Source organism: Notolepis coatsorum (genome assembly GCF_963971535.1).
Source record: "Notolepis coatsorum genome assembly, chromosome: 16".
Lineage (NCBI taxonomy): Eukaryota > Metazoa > Chordata > Actinopteri > Aulopiformes > Paralepididae > Notolepis > Notolepis coatsorum.
The window spans coordinates 2,181,626-2,205,625 of NC_140180.1; the positions used below are offsets into that span (position 1 = coordinate 2,181,626).

At 42.0% G+C, this 24,000-nt stretch overlaps 2 protein-coding genes across 2 annotated transcripts in view; both read right to left on the minus strand.

Moving 5' to 3' along the window:
• The window catches only part of LOC311242347 (storkhead-box protein 2-like), a 29,691-nt gene extending 16,399 nt beyond the window's left edge, over positions 1–13,292 (minus strand). The window contains 2 exon segments of the mRNA XM_084331295.1: positions 11,667–12,053; positions 13,166–13,292. Coding sequence (XP_084187421.1) covers positions 11,667–12,033 — 367 coding nt within the window. The 5' untranslated portion in view covers positions 12,034–12,053; positions 13,166–13,292.
• Positions 13,293–20,990: 7,698 nt separating this feature from the next.
• Positions 20,991–24,000, minus strand: part of LOC311242403 (organic cation/carnitine transporter 2-like) — a gene marked incomplete at both ends in the record, with an annotated part of 37,745 nt that continues 34,735 nt past the window's right edge. The window contains one exon of the mRNA XM_084331358.1: positions 20,991–21,073. Coding sequence (XP_084187484.1) covers positions 20,991–21,073 — 83 coding nt within the window. The remainder of the gene's footprint in view (positions 21,074–24,000) is intronic.

Consider the following 24,000-nt stretch of genomic DNA (forward strand, 5'->3'; position numbering starts at 1 on the left):
ACACAGCAGTGGAGCAGTAGTCTGGTTGTTCACACCAGCAGTAGGGCAGTAGTCTGGTTGTTCACACAGCAGTAGAGCAGTAGCACTATCATTTGCGAGTTGGCGACCCTGAATAATCACAATATTAAAGGCAGAGTACTGGAGCATCCAAATCATATCTGAATGGAAATATCAGTGCATGGAAATGCAGCCATCGTGACCACAAACACCGGTTTGACCCAGTGACCTCTGAGGCTGTGCCACTCTCATCCTCTAAACACACACAGAGAGAGAGAGAGAGAGAGAGAGAGAGAGAGAGAGAGAGAGAGAGAGAGAGAGAGACAGAGAGAGAGAGAGAGAGAGAGAGAGAAGGAAATAGAGAGAGAGGGAAAGAGAGATAGAGGGAAAGAGAGACAGAGACATAGAAGGAAAAGAGAGAAAGACAGATACAGAGAGAGATGTAGAGAGAGAGAGAGGGAGAGAGAGAGACAGAGAGAGAGAGGGGGGGAGAGAGGGAGATGGAGCTTGAGAGAGAGAGAATGGGATGGGACTCCATTAAACCTGTATTGGAGCAGCTGTACAGAGGGGAAGCAGTGCTGTGAACGACTGCCATCTAGTGGACCAGCTGAGGTATTACATGCTGCTAGTGAACCTCCCTCCTAAATCAACGCGCGTTTGATGATGTCCTGGCAGATTCAGTTCTTAAAAAAGGGAAATGTCACAGATTTTCAACTGAAATATGTATTTTACTTAATTTTGGAAAGTACTCATGATGAGCAGAGAGTTAGACTTGGTTCCTCTGGGTCAGAGGTCAAACGAGCCGCTTGCGTACCTGGGATGCTATTTTGGCTCCGCCTCCCCTCTCACTGCAATGCAAATCAATGGGTGTTTAGAATCCAGATGTGAACTGTGTGATTTGAGGGCAAACAGAGTTTATTTGAGTGTTTCCAACTGAGAGAGACACAGAAGTGTCTGTTTTACAAAAGAAAATGGAATCGTGTCTAACGAACAAAAGCCATTATAGCCTTATTTCACTGGTGGGACTTGACTTGTAAGGGCCTTTTGAAAGACAGGTAATAATTGTTCAGTTGCTATTTATTTTTGGATAAAAGCTGCTATATAAATGCACCATTTACCATTTAATATACAGACGACACATTCCTGGTATATACTGTATGTAAATGTGCTTGGAATGTTTTTCCCCCGTTCATTAAAACCTCTCTACCAGCCAGGAGACAAGTTGTGCGCGTGTGCGGTGTCTCACACACACACACACACACACACACACACACACACAGAGCAGACAAGATGAAAGAGAGAAGAGAGAGAGAGAGAGAGAGAGAGAGAGAGAGAGAGAGAGAGAGAGAGAGAGAGAGGAGAGAGAGAGACAGAAAGAGAGAGGGGGAGAGACAGACAGAAAGAGAGGGAGACAGAGACAGAGACAGAGAGAAAGAGAGAGGGGGAGAGACAGACAGAAAGAGAGGGAGAGAGACAGAGAGAGAGAGGAAACTCCATGCCTGCAGGCCACAGAGGCCAGTAGCACAGAGATGGTTTACCACACACACACACACACACACACACACACACACACACACACACACACACCACACACACACACACACACACACACACACACACACACACACACACACACACACACACACACACACACACACACACACACACACACACACACACACACACACACACACACACACACACACACACACACACACACACACACACACACACACACACACACACACACACACACACACAATTTGGAAGAATCGATAAATCGGGACAAAATATAAAAATGTTATTATTATCTTGTGTGTAAAAAAAATCATAAAACGTTTAAATACTTTAAATTGATAAATCGTTAGAGTTAAAGTAAAATATGCAGTTATTGATAAATCGATAAGTGGTCTCAGCCTTAAATGTAACCAAAAACTAAATAGACTTTAAGTCGTTGTTCCTCACATTCACCCGTTCACTCACACAATTCACAAACCGACGGAGAAGGCGACCATTCAAGGTGCCAACCTGCTCATCGGGAGCAATTAGGGGTTAAGGACACTTCGACACGCTGCCCGGGAGGAGCGGAATCAAACCGGGAGCCTTCTGGTGATTACCAGACGAGCGCTCTACCTCCTGAGCCGCTGTCGCTAGGGATGTCCCGATCGCCTTTTTTTGCTTCCGATCCGATCCCGATCATATGATTTTAAATATCTATCGATCCGATCGTTTCCGATCCGATCTTTCACATTAGTAATCAATTTTGACGCATTTTTGTCAGAAACTGGCAGAGTGAGACAAGCCCATCTGTTGCCTATAATAGGGCGCGAGAGCGGAGGCTTTTGTTATTACATTCACCCTGAGAAATGTGCTTCTGCTTCATATGAGAAATATTAAAAGTTTCAATATATGTTTGCACATTAGTATACATTCAGTGTTCGACTTACGTAATGGTCCATTCTGGTCTGAAACGCCGATGATAATCCTCAGTCACGTAACGTTATCCTCCAGTTGAAAAGTTAGTCTGAAAACTTCGCCTCCAGCCTGCTGCTTCATGAGTTTTTCCTCCACGCGGAATCTCCTCCTTGCAAACATTGCAACTGGCTTGACTCTCTATTTTAAAATGCTTAGTTCCAAACCTCTGACATTAAGTCTAGCTGCTCAAGTCAGTGGATATTAACCGTGTTTCGGGAGCGACGTGTTGTTGTTGTGATGTGGTCGCGACTCGCGTGTAGCGCGTAGCGTCTAAATTAAAGGGAATGTTTGTTGCAACGGTGAAAATTAAAGGGGAATGTGTTTGTTGTGGATAATTATTCTGCTCTGTGTGACAATAAATACATTAATGATGATATATTATATGTAATTTAAAACCAAAACTAAGGCCTCCGTATGAGTTTAAGACGTGGACATGGTCATGTTTGTTGAATAAAACTTTTCTTTTTTTGACTGCCGATTTTTATTATTATTTTTTCCCGATCCCCGATACTCTGAAAAGCACGTGATCGACGCCGATTCCGATCACGTGATCGGATCGGGACATCCCTAGCTGTCGCCCCTCCGCGGTCAGTCTACACCAGTGGTCGGCAATAGGCGGCCCGCGGGCCGAAATTGGCCCGCCAGCAATAATATCTTTTTTTATATATCAGACCAACTAGGCTAGATGTTAGCTATAATGTCCAAACAGAGAAACTACCACCACCACCTAAAGAATGCTTATTATACGTTGTTTTATCCATGTTGAGAGTGAATAACAGGTAGGCAGCGAGGTGCAATGTAGCGCTTGCTCAACATGAAAAAAGACGGTGGACAGCGCCTGGTGCTGAAATAACAAACAAGCAGTGTGGTGTGAAATTAAAACACCAGTTCAGTAAGTCATTCAAACTTTATCTTTACTTATATATGACTGTGACGGCACCACAGAGCAAAAAAAAGCTGAATCCGCTTCAAGAAGATGCGCTACATTAGGTATATAAGGAATTACAACGAGACATTTATTAACTAAATAAAAAATACAATTAGGCTTTTAACCCTCTAAAGCCGGGCGCAACACTAGACATGTTTTGTAAAACATTAAATATCTTTGGATCCGTTTGTGATAAAGACTTGCTTTATTGGATCAGAATCGATTGTCATCTCAAAATGTAGTGCATCTCTCTGAGATTGCGTGGATGTAAAGCATAGAATCTTGAAATATCTAGATTGGTTGTTTTCTCCGGACTGCATCTAATCCGCTGTATCTATCCATTTATCATATATCTATGTCTGTCACTATAGCCAATGGAAATGCTAGAAATGGTCACGTGGACTGGGAGAACCAATGGAAAATGTCTATTGTTTCTCAATAGTCCAGTGCGCTCCACAGAAAGGGCCGTCAGATAGACGCATTGGTTGCGCGTAATGTAAGATAGACCGATAAATAAAATAAATGGCAAAAAGACAAAGGTATCTATAAAACTGGCTTTATAATGTTCAGTGCAAATGTGTATGTAATTTACAGTTGTAAGTTACACACACACAGATATATAGAAACACAAACACACTCATACACACACACAGTCAGATATATAGAATTAGAAACACACACCACAGATATATAGAAACACACTCATACAGACACAAAAGACTAAGTTGGAGGTGTTGTCCTGATGACTTGGTCAGAGGAGAGATCTTTGTGTGGCTCCAGAGGTGAGTTGTGCTGTGCAGTAAGTTGTTGTAACTTGACTCTGACTAATAGCAGCCCCAAAGACATTCCTCACCTCTTATAAGGTTCACCTCAACAAAGAGAGAGAGCAAGAGAGAGAGAGAGAGAGTGAGAGATTCCATAGCTGTAGAAGTTCACCTGAGCAGACAGAAGGAGGTGGGGGGGGGCCTCTATTCTCCACATGCACACGACCACCACACAGTGTTCTACTGGTCTGGTTAGAGGAGAAGGCTGGTGTCATTTAATAGTTTTCTTATCGTCATCAACATAGCCTATGAAAAGACCAAAACCAACAATATGCAATGGGCCTCATTCACGAAGCGATATAAGAACAGATGTCGTTCGTAACTTGCATTTCTTCTTATTTTGTTCTTACCTGGGATTCAGCAATGTTTTCTTATTTCTTATAAACGAGAGACAGTGGACAGCCTTGTCTCTCTTGCCTGCAACTTAAAGTAATGGCTTTCCAAATGACAATACTGACCTAATTGAGATTTATTTTTCTCTTGTCCATTTATTTTGTTTGCTTTCTAATTTAATTTAAAATACAGTTTGAAACCGTCTGTACACAGTAGGCTATGTGTGCTAGCAGAACTAGACTCCAGTCACGAGTCACGGTGCACATGTGGTTTGTCCACCAAAAAAGCGCCAAAAGATAGAAAAGAAACTAGCAGAGCCAGAACTGTCCAACTCCCCTGGAGCCACAGCCAGCAGAGAAGCCGGTTTACTTTCGCTTTCAAACCAGCTGCAGCCTGAGAACTGGAGTGTGAGGGGATGTAACACTAAAGATGGCGGCAACGACAAAGAATTGCTGCAAAATAAACATACATTCGTTGTTTAAATCATATAAAAAAGATAAAAATAAATAAAAAAATGTAATACTAATAAAAATATCAATAATTATCGATATCGGGGGCGGCTAAGTGGCGCAGTGGGCAAGGCGCACTAACCTTACTGTCATGCACTTGTCCTAATAAACTAACCTACACTGTAACACTCTGATGAACATTGTTACTCAGCTGATAGAGTTGTGCCCTTCCTGATGACTTGTCGTACAGAACCTGTAAGTCACTTTGGATAAAAGCGTTTCAGCTAAATGTAAATGTACCACACTACAGACGGGTAGTGAAAGGGTTAACCTTATGTAGTGTGGTAGTGAAAGAGTTAATGTGAGAAGTTGCAGGCTTTCACTCACAACCATTCAACACACACACACACACACACACACACACACACACACACACACACACACACACACACACACACACACACACACACACACACACACACACACACACACACACACACACACACACACACACACACACACACACACACACACACACACACACACACACACACACACACACACACACACACACACACACACACACACACACACACACACGTATTCAATTGAATCGCAAATTGCAGCCTTTTTTGCGGTTATATATAATTGCACAGGCTGACATTGCGATTGCAATTGCGATTCGATTAATCATGCAGCACTACTACACTCCTGGTAACACACTCATCTCAGTATAATGTGTAGACCTACACTCAGACACCATTAACTTTTTATACAGTCGCAGTGCATTCATCTCAGACAGACCAACAAGGAGAGATACAGGCAGACGGGCAGACAGGCAGACGGGCCAGACTACAGCACACTGAGGCAGCTTGTGAGTCTGCCTCGTATAAAACTGTGTGCGTGTGTGTGTGTGTGTGTGTGTGTGTGTGTGTGTGTGTGTGTGTGTGTGTGACGTGTGAGAGTGTGAGAGAGAGAGTGTGTGTTTTCTGCTCTGATTAAAGAGAAGAAAGGCAGGAATGCTGTGAATAAAGGTCTTATTCTCCCCTCTAGGACACACAGCACACATGCACACGCACACAAACACACACACTCCCCTGGAGGCTGTAGAGGAAGTGTTCCATTATAAAGATGAGACACCGGCCTCTCTCTCCGCTCCAGTTGGAGGAGCAGCGGTTAGTAAAGTTAAGTTACTAGATGTATGACTGGAGCAGAGCCTGGCATGTAGTGTAGCCTGGTGTATTAGATGTATTAAGGCCTGACAAAAAGAAATGTTGGTTCCGGTTGCCGACCGACCCTGCTGATTTATGTGCGACCGAAATATATTTTATGAGCTTATGAAAAAAGTTTAAAAAAATAAAAATAAAATATTTCTATTTTTTTAAACAATAAAGTTTAATTAAATCTTAAAAAAAAGTGCAGTCCATGTCAAGAATGAGAATATATAGGGGAGCTCCAGTAGCTCACCACATATCTCGGCGCTATTTCTGCGTCGGGGAAAACCGTGCTGCGTCACGGATCTGGTGGACTCGAGTTCGATTCCCGGACCCGCCGTCATTTACCAAAATGTCTTCCCCTGATCTATATCCCGTTTCACCCTGTATCTGTCGGTCATGCTTGACCAGAAAAGCGATAAACGCTAAAAAAAATAAAAAATAAAAAAATAAAGTTAAAAAAAAAAGAGAATGAGAATATATAAAAAGCAAGTATTTCACAATATTTGCACAGCTCTCCGATGTCGGGATATTTAGTGAGTAGTATTTAGGGGTGGCATTTTTAATACTACTACCTTTGTACAGTGTACTTTTGTAGTACAGTGTCTTTGTATTTTAACCTTTAGTACATGTACATTCCGTATAAAATATTAAACATGCTGGCAGAGTACATGCATCCATGTTGTCGTGAACATTTTAATTAAATAAAAGAATTCCCTATCCATAGTCGCCGTGGGAAAAAATTTAATCAAATAAATTCCCTACCTACCCATGGCCTTAAGGCATAAAAGAAAAAATTGTTTGGTTCCTGTTGGTTGTCAGTTAAGGCCATGGGTGTGAATGAATGAATGAAAACTTTATTAACAGATTGCAGAATGGGTACAGTGCAGTACAGCTCAATACATACAATTGTTAAGGGGATGCAGACCAGAGAAAGACTTTCGACTTGTTTACATCAGGGTCCACCATTTTCAATTCATCGTAACATATATGACATACATGACATACAGATAGACCGTACTGCTACATCTATACATTTATGACATACCAGATTTGCAATTACAGTACTGTATTTGTGATACAAAAAGAGTCCAGAAAGAAAAGAGTATATACATTAGGCGTAGAAACTGTACATTGGATTGGGTAGGTGGGGGTGGGGGGGGGACTGTACATTGGAGGTGGTTGGGGGGGGGGGGGGGGTTGGGTAGGAGTGGGGGGGGGGGGTTGGAGTGGGGGGGGGGGTTGGGTAGGAGGGGTGGGTGGGGAATTTAATTTAATATCCATAATACTAAAGGTTTGACTAAGATTTCTATGAAACTTTATTGTAAAATATATATATATATATATATATATATATATATATATATATATTTAAAAAAAAATTAAACTCATAAAATTAATTGGGTCGCACCTAAATCGGCAGGGTCGGTCGGCAACCGGAACCAAACCATTTTTTCTTTTAGGCCTAACTGACAACCAACAGGAACCAAACCATTTTTTTCTTTTAGGCCTAACTGACAACCAACAGGAACCAAAATAATTTTTTTGTTAGGCCTAAGGCAGGGGTGCCCAACCTTTTTTGAACCAAGATCTACTTTTTTATTTACCACCTAGCCCGAGAGCTACCAGCCAAAATTGTATATTGTAAGCAGTCATTTGAGGCTTTATAAAAGCAGCATAATGAACACAAATCTGTCAGTGCCGAGTCCGACCTCGTCTTAAATAACAAACAGCATTGCTTGTTGTAGTTAACAAGGAGAGGAAGAGTTGAGAAAAATTTAATAATCTAATTTTATTAATCAAGATCTACTTGAAATCAGCCCGCGATCTACCTGTCGATCGCGATCGACTGGTTGGGCACCACTGGCCTAAGGGAACGGCTCTGTGGTGTATTAGATGTAGTGAGGGAACAGGTGTAGTGGTGTATTCAGGGAGCGAAATTAACTTTTTGACTCACCGGCCAGTGGCGGGTAGATGGGAAGAGTCTACCCGCCAAGCATATTTCTTACCTGCCAAAATTTTTTTGATTACAAAAATATATATATATATTTTATATAAATTTTTTTTTTTTAATAAAATATATATTATATAATCATACTTGTAGTTGTATTATCTGCGAGACATCGCCACCACGCAATAAGTCAAAATGCTTGCTATCTGCAAACAGCTCCACTGTCTGTGTGTATACTTGAGTAGCCTCCAGCTCCAGCAAGGATTCTCCGGCCCTGCAGCTAGACCCTATATACAGTGTTGTTTGTACAGTTGTACAGGGACAATTCGATCTAACGTGAGCTAGCTAACGAGGGAACGGAGGTATTATGCAGCTCATGGAGGTCCGATCTAGACTAGAGCAGACTGCTACCATTCTGAGAGCTTAACGTTAGCACTAGAGCTGCGGGCGAGCTGCTACCATTCTGAGAGCTTAACGTTAGCACTAGATGCTGCGGGCGAGCTGCTACCATTCTGAGAGCTTAACGTTAGCAGTGGCACTAGAGCTGCGGGCCGCTCTGTGTTGATACGAGCAGAAGCCAATAGTATCCCGCTGCAGGGGGCTGGCCCGGCTGGGCGGATATGACTCGTTGCCATGTTTTTTTTCAAAATAAGAATATCATACGAACCGAATGCTGCTAACTGCCGGAGCCATCGATATTATGACTCTAGCTGCGCTTGGGCCGGAAATGAGACCCGCACAGATTTTCAAAATAAGAGTATCGTTATGAACTACACGTCCACACGCCACACGGCGGGCAGGGCTCTCAGTGGCAAGCGCCAAAAGGTAAAAACTGAGCGCCCCTGGCGAGCGGCGGGCTTTAATTTCGCCCCCTGGGTGTATTAGATGTAGTGAGGGAACAGGTGTAGTGGTGTATTAGATGTAGTGAGGGAACAGGTGTAGTGGTGTATTAGATGTAGTGAGGGAACAGGTGTAGTGGTGTATTAGATGTAGTGAGGGAACAGGTGTAGTGGTGTATTAGATGTAGTGAGGGAACAGGTGTAGTGGTGTATTAGATGTAGTGAGGGAACAGGTGTAGTGGTGTATTAGATGTAGTGAGGGAACAGGTGTAGTGGTGTATTAGATGTAGTGAGGGAACAGGTGTAGTGGTGTATTAGATGTAGTGAGGGAACAGGTGTAGTGGTGTATTAGATGTAGTGAGGGAACAGGTGTAGTGGTGTATTAGATGTAGTGAGGGAACAGGTGTAGTGGTGTATTAGATGTAGTAAGGGGACAGGCAGGGTTTCCCATTAATTACCTAGACTGGCGTCCCGCCACAGTTGTATAATGAAAAAAAAAAAAAAAATTTTACTATTTTTTTTAAATATAAAGTTTGCCAATAGGGACGTATCAGTAGTATTGGCAGTGGTAGTAGTCGTAATAGTAATCCACTTTTTTCTTTTCTAAAAAATAAACCAGTTCAACACAGGTAACCACTTTTGCTTCATTTCTTTGATGGCTCAAATGTCTGCTCTAGTCCAGTGGTTCCCAATCCTCTCCTCGAGACACCCCAGCCGTTCCATGTATTTGTAAAAATTCCACCACCAGCACATCTGATTCAACTAATAAAGGGCTAACAGGGCTGTACAGTGCTACGAGGGCGTAGCATATTGCCCCTAAAATAGCCTGTGCTAGTAGAAAAAAATATTTGGGGGCACCCTTGCTAGTACTGATTTCAACCCTTTCATTCGCATTTCACTCCTTTTTTTCGAGGAATTTAAACGTTGCGAACTAATCTTGTTGGCCGTTTTCTATATCTCTCCTCCCTCTGTCTCGCTCCGTCTGCCCGAGGAGCGGGCTGTTACTTACACACTCGCGCGATTGTCTTGGATGTTAATAATTTTTTTTCTGTATTAGTGTGTCAAAATTTTTGAAACTTTTCATTAAATTATTTTTGAAAGCATCTTCATGGTTTAATGCAGACATAATGTTGCAGGGACTATTATAATCATCATATTTGCGTTATCTTCGGTTCAAATAACAAACTCAGTAAGACCGACGGCTTCTCAGTTACAGTGGGTGACAAGACAATATTGTCACAAGGAAAGATGAAATTACCTACCTGGGTTCCATCCTAGAGGCTAATCTTTCCTGTGACAAAATGGCATCCAATGTAATAAAAAAAGTCAACCAACGAACTAGATTCTTGTACCGGATCTCCTCTCTGGTAAACAAGAATACCCTGAAGACTCTCATTCAAGGGTACTACGACTATGCTTGCACCTCATGGTACCAAAGCACCTCAAAGGCGCTAAAAACAAAATTACAAACATCTCAAAACAAACTGGTCAGACTACTACTTGACCTTACTCCTAGAACCCACCTCACCCTGCCCACTTTGACAACCTAGGATGGCTTAGAGTAGACGACAGCGTACAGCAACTTGCAATGGGCCTGGTCTACAAGATACACTACACGACCAAGGTACCCATGTACATGTCAAAATACTTCCCAAAGGTCAGTGAATACCACAATCACAACACCAGAGGGAGCTCCACAAATCATGTTCAACCCAGATTCGGCTCAAACAAGGGACTAAACACGTTTCACAATTATGCCACATCAATGTGGAACGCCCTACCCAAAGCTGTAAAGGAATGTGAATCACTACCCACTCTCAAAACCACTCTCAAAGAGCACCTACGGGAGACTGCAATTCGAAACTGGCACCTGTAAATGTCCTAACCCAACCCCCTCCAATGTACAGTAAATGACCAAGTATGGTTGTCAATATTCCAATGTACAGTTTTGCTTGTACAGTTGTACAGTGTCCCCCACCCACCCCTCCTACCCAAAATATTGCGATATATATCGTGTATCGCGATAGAGCCAAACAATATCGTGATATCATTTAGAGGCCGTATCGCCCAGCCCTACAATACACACAGATGACACAAATAATAACCATGGTACCTGTGTGTATGTATGTATATGATCCAAGCAGATTGATATGTGCCACTCATACTGTACACACAGAGGGACAGAGAGAGAGAGAGAGAGAGAGAGAGAGAGAGAGAGAGAGAGAGACAGAGACAGAGACAGAGAGAGACAGAGAGAGAGAGAGAGAGAGAGAGAGAGAGAGAGAGAGAGAGAGAGAGAGAGACAGAGACACAGAGAGAGAGAGAGAGAGAGAGAGACAGAGAGAGACAGAGAGACAGAGACAGAGAGAGGGGGAGAGAGAGAGAGAGAGAGAGAGAGAGAGAGAGAGAGAGAGAGAGAGAGAGACAGAGAGACAGAGAGACAGAGAGAGGGAGAGAGAGATAGAGAGAGAGAGAGAGAGAGAGAGAGAGAGGGAGAGAGAGAGAGAGGGAGAGAGAGAGAGAGAGAGAGAGAGGGAGAGGGAAAGGGAAAGGGAGAGAGAGAGAGAGGGAGAGGGAGAGAGAGATAGAGAGAGACAGAGAGGCTGTCAAAGCTCCAGCCAGTCAGAGAGAGGCGCTCTCTCCACTGATCCCATACCCAGGTATTTGATGGTGAACCCCCGCGGCGGGTTGAGGGACCTCCGCATCCACCCCTCCCTCAGCACCTCCAGGTGGTCCTCCTTGCCCTGGATCAACAGCACGTGCTCGTCTATCCACCCCAGGAAAAAGGTCTCGCACACGGCCTCGGTAATCCGCTGGTTCCACACGTGTTGTCGCGTGGTGTTCTCCGCTTTGAAATCTGCGAATATCTCGTAGCCGGCGTGGTGTCGGGGCAGCTGGTCGCTCTCGGACACCCCCACGGTCCCGGGGGCCCCGGCCCCCCCTCCGGCCGCCTCCGCCCCACCACCGGCCCTGGACAGCACGATGGCCAGGGAGTGGGGCGCTATCTGTAGGAAAGACTCCATTGTCTTTATCGCTCCTCCTCCTATGAATGAATGAATGAAAACTGTATTTAACATTGATTGATTGATTGATTGATTGATTGATTGATTGATTGATTGATTGAAAATTGTATTACCAGATTGCAGAATGGGTACAGTACAGTACAGCTCAATAACTACAATTGTTAAGGGGATGCAGACCAGAGAAAGACTTTCGTCTTGTTTACATCAGGGTCCCCCATTTTCAATTCATCATAATATATGACATACATGACATACAGATACAGTACTGCTACATCTATACATTTATGACATACCAGATTTGCAAATACAGTACTGTTTGTGATACGAAAAGAGTCCAGAAAAGAGAGTATATACATTTGACATAGAAACTGTACATTGGAGGAGGTTGGGGGGGGGAGGTTGGGTAGGAGGAGTGGGTGGGGGACACTGTACAACTGAACAAGCAAAACTGTACATTGGAATATTGACAAGACCATACTTGGTAATTTACTGTACATTGGAGGGGGTTTGGTTAGGACATTTACAGGGGCCAGTTTCAAATTGCAGTCTCCCGTAGGTGCTCTTTGAGAGTGTTTTTGAAAGTGGGTAGTGATTCACATTCCTTTACAGCTTTGGGTAGGGCGTTCCACATTGATGTGGCATAATTGCGAAACGTGTTTAGTCCCTTGTTTGAGCCGAATCTGGGTTTAACATGATTTGTGGAGCTCCCTCTGGGGATTGCAGAATGGGTATAATACCCTTTTTCTTCTCTGTGCATGCAGTAGGAGTAGGAAGACGTTGGGAACTATAGGCTAATGGAGGAACCTACTTCCAGTGACTGACGCTAAGCTAGGCTAACGGTGCACGTCTTCCTACTCCTACTGCATGCACAGAGAAGAAAAAGGGTATGTATCTTCTTGTCTAACTCCAGGGTAGATGGCAAATAAGCTAATTTCCCAAAATGTTGGAGTGTTCCTTTAATAAGGGGATGCAGACCAGAGAAAGACTTTCGTCTTGTTTACATCAGGGTCCCCCATTTTCAACTCATCGTGACATACACAACATACATGACATTTATGGCATAGGGACATGCACAGGTATATATAGTACTGTTACATTTGTGACATATACGATATATGCAAATATACAGTACCTAGCTGGCTGCAGCCAAAGAAGGCGATATTATCATCATCGTCGTCGTATTATCATCATCATCATCATCACACAACATGACACCATTGGACTCCGTGTAGAAGACAACAATAGACACTAGAAGACAGCAGTCCTCCATGTCAGCAGCAGCTAGTGAGGAGGTGGTCGTCTCCTATATAATAATAAAGGGACGGTATCATAGCCACGGAACCGGGTCTAGCTCTTCTTAGTACTGTACTAGTAACGATTCATTTCGACGGTTCCCCCCGGCGGCACGAAATAATAATAGACGATGATGATGACATTCGCAAATGCAACAGTAAACCCGTCGTCGTCGTGGTTCAGAAGAAGACGTGTCGGCCGGTAGGTGTCTCTCTGGTCGGGCTCGTGCAGCAGGTGAGCTGTGGCTGCTGCTAACGTTAAGCTCGTGAAGTCACCCAGGCAACCAGGAGCACGCGCGCCGCCGCTCGAGCCCCTCCGTGACTGTGATGCACCGAGTGAAGCCACAGTCACTTGCTCCTCGATAGGAAACCAACGTATGTTGACCATGAAGGACTGGTTCTGACCCGAACGGCTCGTTATACAAGTATCACAGAGATATTTCAAAGGTACTCACAGTTGTACGAGGGTCTCGGACAGAGATACGGGATGGTTTGAAAGCTCGGCGTTGCTAGTAAACATTTTAAATATTTATTTATAAACTGGCCAACACGGCTTTATTTCCTGGTGTTGGGTGCATGCTGCGCATGCGCTGTGATCACACACCAGGCAGCCAACGCCGGAAATAATGCCGTTTTGAGCTGTGTGTTGACCAGTTTATAAAGGATATTTAAAATGTTTATTAGCAACGCCGAGCTTTCAAACCATCCCGTATCTCTGTTCGAAACCCTCGTGCAACTGTGAGTACCTTTGAACTGTCTCTGTGATACTTGTATAACGAACGGTTCGGCCAGAACCAGTCCTTCATGGTCAACATACGTTGGTTTCCTATTGAGGAGCAAGTGACTGTGGCTTCATTCGGTGCATCACAGTCACGAAAGGGGCTACATGCCGCGCGCGAAGAATGAATGAATGAATGAATGAAGACTTTATTTAACAGATTGCAGCAGAATGGGTACAATACAGTACGGCTCAATACACACAATTGTTAAGGGGATGCAGACCGGCTCCAGAGCTATTGGTTCGACATCGTAGAGGAACTATCTGATATATTCCAGACCCCCATTGAACTGGATCCCCTCTGCCTCTTACTAGGCTTCCCAGATATTCATATTGCCAATTTCAAACATAGGAGACTGTTCAATTTGTTGACATTTGCTGCTAGGAAAAACATTCTGTTGTTCTGGATCAAGGACGAGGTCCCATCAAAGAGGTCATGGCACAATATTATTATGGACTGTATTCCTTGTGAATACATCACATGTATGCTGCACTCCAAGTTGGACACTTTTTATGAAATATGGGACCCATATCTATCTCATATTGGACCTGCGCTATCCACCACTGTACTCAGCGGATTTCCACATTACTCTTAGCCTCCCTAGAGATCACTAATGTCTTGTGTGTAGATGCTTTGGGTCGTTGCAGAGGATATCATAATGTATTTTGAAGTACATGCCGGTTCGCACACACACACACACACACACACACACACACACACACACACACACACACGAAACACGTGCACTCACACATATAAAACATGCACACATAAAACACACATCCATACTAAACGCACACATATAAAACACACATATACAAAATAAACGTACACACTCCACACACACAGTTTATCAGTACACTGGGTGCTATCGTGGACCAGGAGTTGACTCCCTAACCGCCACTTCTGCTGTATATACAGTGTACAACATGTGAATATTTGAGCCATAAAAATAAATAAAAAATAAACCCTTTCCCGTCAATTAAACAACTTTATTGTCACTTTCTTCTTTCCAGAATATCAAACGTGGGTCTAACAGATGCCACGTCGATACTAATTGAGTTATATGTCTCATTTCATGCCCCATATCTAACAGATTAATGTATTGGATTTAGGCGGAGCTAAATGCTAATGTGGCTAACTCTAACACTACACTTTTTTTACATGAAATACAGCCCAAGTGGAGAATTCTTGTGCAAGTGGAGAATTCTTCTGATAGCAGGTGTTTAATCAAAGATCCCTGCTTTCTAGTCTTGCACAAGGACCAATCAGCATGGGGTATGGCCGGGATAATTTTCCATTGATGGGGATTTGATTGGCTGTTTTTAAATAAAGCGCGGCCGCAGGATTATTAATACCGTTAACGTTAGTTCGGCCAGAGAAACAAATATACTAATTAAAATAGTTGGACCTGCGAGATTTGTACTTTGTACTTTGTATGTCTAAAAAGTAAAAAGTATGTTTTTTTCCTCTGAAATGTAATTGAGTAAAAGTACAAGTATACAAACCTAATAATACTTGAGTAAAGTACAAATCCCCAAAAACAGCACATAACTCTACGGCGACGCTGATATCGCGGGCGCGATAGAATGACGTCAATTGTTTGACGTGGTCTGCCTGGGAATTGTAGTCTTTTTCCAGGTTTTTTTTGACGTAGGAAGTTACTCTAGACCGGAAGTTACATGCTACTTTTTATTTGGTGTTGATAAAACAATAAATAACTGAACCAGGATCATTTCAATTCATGCTAAATAAACTTTTACGCGTGCGTAAAATGTGCCACATTTATTTTTTATTTGTTGAATAACTTTGGCTAGGAAGATTGTATCGTCACACGGTAAACGGAAATGGAAGCTGCTGACTAAGCCCTACCCCCCGGTAGAAACTTCTAGAACATTCAGTTCGGAGGTTGTTGGAGCAATTTTGAGTATCTTTTGACTTTTTTGGAGCAATTTTTGCCGCGTCCGAGAGCCGTCTCCCAGTGGGATGATTATTTCGATGATGACGAGGAATTGGATGCACTTATTTGCGTTATTTCTGGAAGTGAAATGGAAGAAGAATCTGGAGAATCTGACGCCGATTCATCCATCCAGGTACAGATGCTTTATTGTCTCACTCATTACTGTTCTGTCTGGGAAACACCTCACACATGTACAACGTTTGAATAAAACACTTAGTCTAGACTCTTAGTTGAAAATAATGTATTTCTACATGAGACATAGAGACGATGAGCCTGGGAGTAGCAGAGGAAACAGGCATGATCCATGATCCAGACAGGTGAGACAGACTTTTATTGCTTTTTATTCTTTATTTTATTGCTTGCAGACTTTGCAATATACAGAATGGAATGTTGAGAGAGAGAGAGAGAGAGAGAGAGAGAGAGAGAGAGAGAGAGAGTGTGTGTGTGCCTGTATGATGTACTGTTCATAAAAGTATAATGTGTTTACATGTCATTGTCTACTCTACAGCGATGACAAGATACCAGAACAACTTGGACCAACGACCGGAAGGACAAGGGGCAAAGGCCCAGCGAGGCGGGGCCCAGCCAGGTCAAATGACTCAGACAGGTGAGACAGACTTATTATGGCTGTTTATAGCTTTTTTTTTTTATTACTCAGTTTGCAGACTTTGCAATATATACAGAATGGAATGTTGAGAGCGTATATACAGTGTGTGTGCACTGTGCAGAGTGTTGTAGTGTGATAAATGAGCAATGTTTTATATGTACAATGTGTGTGCCATTTATTTGCAGACGTGCGCAGCCTACAACCAAGGCCAGGCAAAGACCCCCAGCTGACTTTGACTTCAGGTCAATCCTATGGAACCTCCACATGAGCGATCCAGAGGATGATGACACCAATGACACCAAGAAGGGAACACCTGCTGTCCCGGTACGTACTCTATTATTATCTTATTCTTAGGCCTATTTTATTCTTTATCCCTGGAAATGCAAGCGCTGTGATGTAGCCCTCTGTGTCGTCATTGGCAGAGACTGTTTCGAAGCGTGGCACAGTTGAGCACATACAGGACAGCACAGTACAGCACAGTACAATGTTGCACACACACACACACACACACACATATATGTGTGTATTCTATATAGTGTATGTAAGGGATAATGTATATACAAGGTCATTGTCGCAAAATAATTTACCGACACAGAGTTTAGAACACCGAGGCGCCTCGCCGAGGTGTTTTAAACGTCAGTGAAGGTCAATTATTTAGCGACAATGACCGAGTATAGCTATACATTATCCCGCTTATTACATGGCTAACTTACTAACAATATACCTAATTCATTTTACACCATCGACAAGACGAGATCAAATGCAGACGCAGTTGTTCTGTGGCTCTGTCAGCCCAAATAAAGTGATTATTATTATCGCCGGCAGCCCGGCAGGTGTGTCTGATTGCACTGATGCAGTGTTTCAGTGGGCTTGATTACTCCAGCTGCGAAAAACAATAATCACCGGTGGTTATCGAAAAAAAATTCACCGCTGTCAGGGGCTATTGAGTATTGACCAATCACAATCAAGCATTTCGGCGAATGTTAAAACGCCATGTAATAAATATGTATATTGAATATTCCTCTTTACTTTTTTTTGTTTTTTTAAGTATTTTTATTGCACATTACTTTAGTTACATTCCATAATGGTGCACTATTTTTTATTTTTTTTTACTTTTACTTACTTTTTTACTGACTCTTTCTAAAAAAGCATGATGGTGAGATTTTCCAGTTGAGAATCAAAATTTCGTCTGGGTTTATTACCTGTGTATGGAGAAAATAATTGTTTTTGAATTGAATTCTGTCCTGTTCTCTTTTGTTTATGTATATGCTACCTGAGGGTGCATTTCCACTGTTTTATATGCTTGATTGAATATGTTTGCATTGGTTCATAGTAAAAAGAACACATTTTCGATTTCGATTTTGTGTTTTGTGTTGTACATTATGCAGTATACAGTATATACAGTATTGTACAGTATGAAAACTAACTGTCAGGTCATATATGTGAGGCTGTGCTGAAAAAAAGGATACCAAACATACCATGGTAAAACATTTTAAAATGGGAATTATACAATTTAAATCAAAATTAGCTAAAACATTGAAAATATCCCACAACTCTGAATTAAGTATTGTAACGAAGTACAATTACTCAAGTACTTTACACCCCTGCATATAGTTTACTACATACCCTAAAGGGAGCAATAAAGGAATATCTTATCTTATCTTATATCGTATCTCCTCTTGAGTTCATGGAAAGATCAGGTTTATATTTTTAACTTTTATTTTGAAGACAAAATAGTCAAACCAGGGGAAACAATGCTGCATGTTTCTGGTGGCAGAAATGTCTCCTGCAGGTGGACTGATAGTAGCAACAGCGCAGCTCCTCAGAAAATGGTACAACTCTGACACCTGGTGGCCTCTGTGAATAGTGCAGAATGGAGACTACTGAAGTATATAGTCTCAATTGCTGATCTACTGAGTGAATAGAGTACAAGCTGCTGCTCTAGAAACAACCTGTTCTCGTTCGAATATAGATACTGTTTCTGTTTATGCTCTGTTCTACTCCATTACTCTATAGGGAGAATAGAATAGAAACAGTTACTCTATTGAAGACTCTAACAGGAGCACTCATTCAAGGGTACTATACGACTATGCTTGCACCTCATGGTACCAAAGCACCTCAAAGGCCCTAAAACAAGGCTACAAACATCACAAAACAAACTGTCAGACTACTGCTTGACCTTACTCCTAGAACCCACCTCACCCCTGCCCACTTTGACAACCTAGGATGGCTTAGAGTAGACGACAGAGTACAGCAACTTGCAATGGGCCTGGTCTACTAATACCCATGTACATGTCAAGGTACTAACCAAAGGTCAGTGAATACCACAATCACAACACCAGAGGGAGCTCCAGAAAATCATGTTCAACCCAGATTCGGCTCAAACAAGGGACTAAACACGTTTCGCAATTATGCCACAATAATGTGGAACGCCCTACCCACAGCTGCTCAGTGGTTCTCAGTGGGGCAATTCATATTCATAATGCGACTTTGTACATGCGAGTGACGGATTACCACCCCTGACTCCCGAGGCTCTAGAACTGTCAATCATTCGCCAATTGCGAAGATGATTTATCCCGATCACGTTTTTTTGCTCCCGATCCGATCCCAATCATGTGATTTTGAGTATCTACCGATACCGATCTTTCCCGATCCGATCAAAAAATTTTTATTTTTATTTTTTGTATTTTTTTTGTATTCAACAAACATGACCATGTTCACGTCTTAAACTCATACTGAGGCCTTAGTTTTGGTTTTAAATTGCATATCATCATTCATTTATTTATTGTCACACAGCAGAAGAATTTTGCCAAAACAAACCAATAGTATCCAGCTGCAGAACGGCAGACCAGCCACACTCTCAGACCCAAACGCATTTCCTTTGATTTAATTATACATCAAATGATTTATGTCAAGGATTGCAATGCCTCGCTTGAATGAAGTTAACTTTTCACCTGGATAACGTCAACATTCAGGGTGAATGTAATGTGAGAAATTGGGATTAAGAAAAAGAAAAAAAATATTTATTTGGGTCTGATAGTATGGCTGTTCTGCCGTTCTGCAGCTGGATACTATTGGTTTGTTTTGGCAAAATTCTTCTGCTCTGTGTGACAATAAATAAATGAATGATGATATGTAGTTTAAAACCAAAACTAAGGCCTCAGTATGAGTTTAAGACGTGAACATGGTCAAGTTTGTTGAATTAAAAAAAAATAGAAAAAAGAAAAAAAGTTAAAAAAAAATCACGTGATCGGATCGGGACATCCCAATGAGTGTATATTTCCAATGATACCCCACGTGGGGTTGTGCGAATCAGGGATCTAGGTGAATATTATGAGCGAAAACCGGAGGTGAAGAAATCCTCTAAATTAATTGCTGTGAATGAGGAAATGGAATACTGGACAGCTTTTTGTTTTGTAAACAGTTTACCAAAATCGCTCTTAATCACCCATTTCTGAACGGACTTCTATGAAACTTGGACCTGTACTACATAAGACTTCAGGCTATGGACCCACTGTGTTTTCCAGCTTATACAATTTTTTTGGGATATCATTTTCTTGGATATAGCAACTACTACAAGGTGACCTTGGGTGTTTTGAAAGGCGCCTCCAAATAAAAAAAATTATTATTACTGCAGAAAAACGTGAGTACACAAGTACAAGTACAACTCAAGTTCAGCCCTATGTTACTCTATTTCATTAGCACTAAAAGTGTTATCTTTCAAAAGAGACCAGGCTTATGCATGTGCTATAAGTATAAAGTATAAAGATAAGCGTTGCAAGAAAAGTATGCAGTCCTCAAGTTCAAGTAAAAAAAAAAGGCCGCTTTTCTGGGAGCATGTTATGTGTTTGGGGGAGGGATGATTAGGTGGCCTTGATGTCAGAGACCTGATGGGGAATTTGGCCAGGAATGTCGGGGAACCCCCAACTCTTTGTGATAGGCGTCCTGGGTTCTTTAACCCTTTCACAGCCACACGACTGTGACAATACAGAAGGTTAGCCCTTTATTACTGTTGTGTGACAGTAAAGGGTTAACCTTCTGTCGTGTGGCAGTGAAAGGGTTAACAAGGGTTAACGACCAAGTTAAGTTGCGACCAAAGTTACAAAATCAGAGACATTCATTCATTCATTCATTTGACCTTTATTTCTTTCTCTGGAATACATTGAGGGTTGGACCCTGATTTCCAACGATGCTTTCAGGAATTAAATCAAATTTAAAAATCTAACTTTCCAAATAATGCAACGAAAAGTAAGCCCAAGTTTGGACCGCTCATAGAATTCTATACTTTCTAGAAGTGAAACCGCCGTTTTAGTTCCGTTCTAGATCAGCATTTTCTTCAGGGAGTCTCTGTTCTCCATCCCTGTCTTCTGGAGGAGTCGGCCTCTCGAACAACCTGGACAGACTGACACACAGACACACAGACAGTTATACAGACTGAGACACAGACAGTTATACAGATTGACACACAGACAGTTATACAGACTGACACACAGACACACAGACAGTTATACAGACTGAGACACAGACAGTTATACAGACTGAGACACAGACAGTTTTACAGACTGAGACACAGACAGTTATACAGATTGACACACAGACAGTTATACAGACTGACACACAGACAGTTATACAGATTGACACACAGACACACAGACAGTTATACAGACTGACACACAGAGGGTCCTACTAATCACCCCAAAGTACCAGAAAATACCAGAAAATACCAGAAAATACCAGAAACTACCCCAAAATACCCCAAAGTATACCCCAAAATACCAGAAACTACCCCAAAATACCCCAAAATACCAGAAAATACCAGAAACTACCCCAAAATACCCCAAAGTATACCCCAAAATACCAGAAACTACCCCAAAATACCCCAAAATACCAGAAAATACCAGAAAATACCAGAAACTACCCCAAAATACCCCAAAGTATACCCCAAAATACCAGAAACTACCCCAAAATACCCCCAAATACCCCAAAGTATACCCCAAAATACCAGAAACTACCCCAAAATACCAGAAACTACCCCAAAATACCCCAAAGTATACCCCAAAATACCAGAAACTACCCCAAAATACCCCAAAATACCAGAAAATACCAGAAACTACCCCAAAATACCCCAAAATATACCCCAAAATACCAGAAACTACCCCAAAATACCCCAAAATACCAGAAAATACCAGAAAATACCAGAAAATACCCCAAAATACCCCAAAGTATACCCCAAAATACCAGAAACTACCCCAAAATACCCCAAAATACCAGAAACTACCCCAAAATACCCCAAAGTATACCCCAAAATACCAGAAACTACCCCAAAATACCCTAAAATACCCCAAAGTATACCCCAAAGTACCAGAAAATACCCCAAAGTACCCCAAAATACCCCAAAGTATACCCCAAAGTACCAGAAAATACCCCAAAATACCCCCAAATAGTGTAATAGTGTAATAGTAGTAATAGTGTGTAATAGTGTAATAGTGTGTAATAGTGTAATAGTGTAATAGTGTGTAATAGTGTAATAGTGTAATAGTGTGTAATAGTGTAATAGTGTGTAATAGTGTGTAATAGTGTGTAAAAGTGTAATAGTGTGCTAGTGTAATAGTGTAATAGTGTGTAATAGTGTGTAATAGTGTGTAAAAGTATAATAGTGTGCTAGTGTAATAGTGTAATAGTGTGTAATAGTGTAATAGTGTGTAATAGTGTAATAGTGTAATAGTGTGTAATAGTGTAATAGTGTGTAATAGTGTAATAGTGTGTAATAGTGTGTAATAGTGTAATAGTGTGTAATAGTGTGTAATAGTGTAATAGTGTAATAGTGTGTAATAGTGTAATAGTGTGATAGTGTAATAGTGTAATAGTGTGTAATAGTGTAATAGTGTAATAGTGTAATAGTGTGTAATAGTGTGCGTGTGTGTGTGCGTGTGTGTGTGTGTGCGCGTGTGCGTGTGTGTGTGTGTGTGTCCACATTATGGCTGTAGTGACTGAGGCACTCTGTACTCTGGCTGCATCCAGGAAGGCATTAACGCAGTAAAGGTTTAGTGAGACAAAGAGTGAGACATAAAAAACGTAGAGGGCTCAGGAAGTAGAGCCGAGCGCTCGTCTGGTTAATCAGAAGATTCCCGGTTCGATTCCGGCTCCTCCCGGCGGCGTGTCCGAGTGTCCTTGAGCAAGACATTTAAGCCCTGCTCCTCCCGGTGAGCAGATTGGCACTTGGCATGGTCGCCTCCGCTGTCGGTGTGTGAGTGAATGTGAAGCATAAATTGTAAAGCGCTTTGGATAAAAGAGCTATATAAATAGCTCCTTCTCCCCCTCTTCTCCCTCTCTCTCTCTCTCTCTCTCTCTCTCTCTCTCTCTCTCTCTATCCATCTTTCTCTCTCCCTCTCTCTCCCTTCTTCTCTCTCTTCCTCTCTCTCCCCCTTCTCTCTCTCCATCTCCCTCTATCCCCCTTCTCTCTCTCCATCTCCCTCTCTCCCCCTTCTCTCTCTCTCCATCTCCCCCCTCTCTCTCTCTCTCTCTCTCTATCCATCTTTCTCTCTCCCTCCCTCCCTCTCTCTCCCTTCTTCTCTCTCTCTCTCCCCGTTCTCTCTCTCCCCCTTCTTTCTCTCCATCTCCCTATATCCCCCTTCTCTCTCTCCATCTCCCTCTATCCCCCTTCTCTCTCTCTACATCTCCCCCCCTCTCTCTCTCTCTCTCCATCTCCCTCTATCCCCCTTCTCTCTCTCCATCTCCCCCCCTCTCTCTCTCTCTCTTTCTCTCTCACACGCGCACACACACACACACACGCACACACACACGCACACTATTACACTATTACACTATTACACACTATTACACTATTACACTATTACACACTATTACACTATTACACACTATTACACTATCACACTATTACACTATTACACACTATTACACTATTACACTAGCACACTATTACACTATTACACTATTACACACTATTACACTATTACACACTATTACACTATTACACTAGCACACTATTACACTATTACACTATTACACACTATTACACTATTACACTAGCACACTATTACACTATTACACTATCACACTATTACACTATTACACACTATTACACTATTACACTAGCACACTATTACACTATTACACTATTACACACTATTACACTATTACACACTATTACACACTATTACACACTATTACACTATTACACACTATTACACTATTACACTATTACACTAGCACACTAGCACACTATTACACTATTACACACTATTACAATATTACACACTATTACACTATTACACACTATTACACTATTACACTATTACACACTATTAC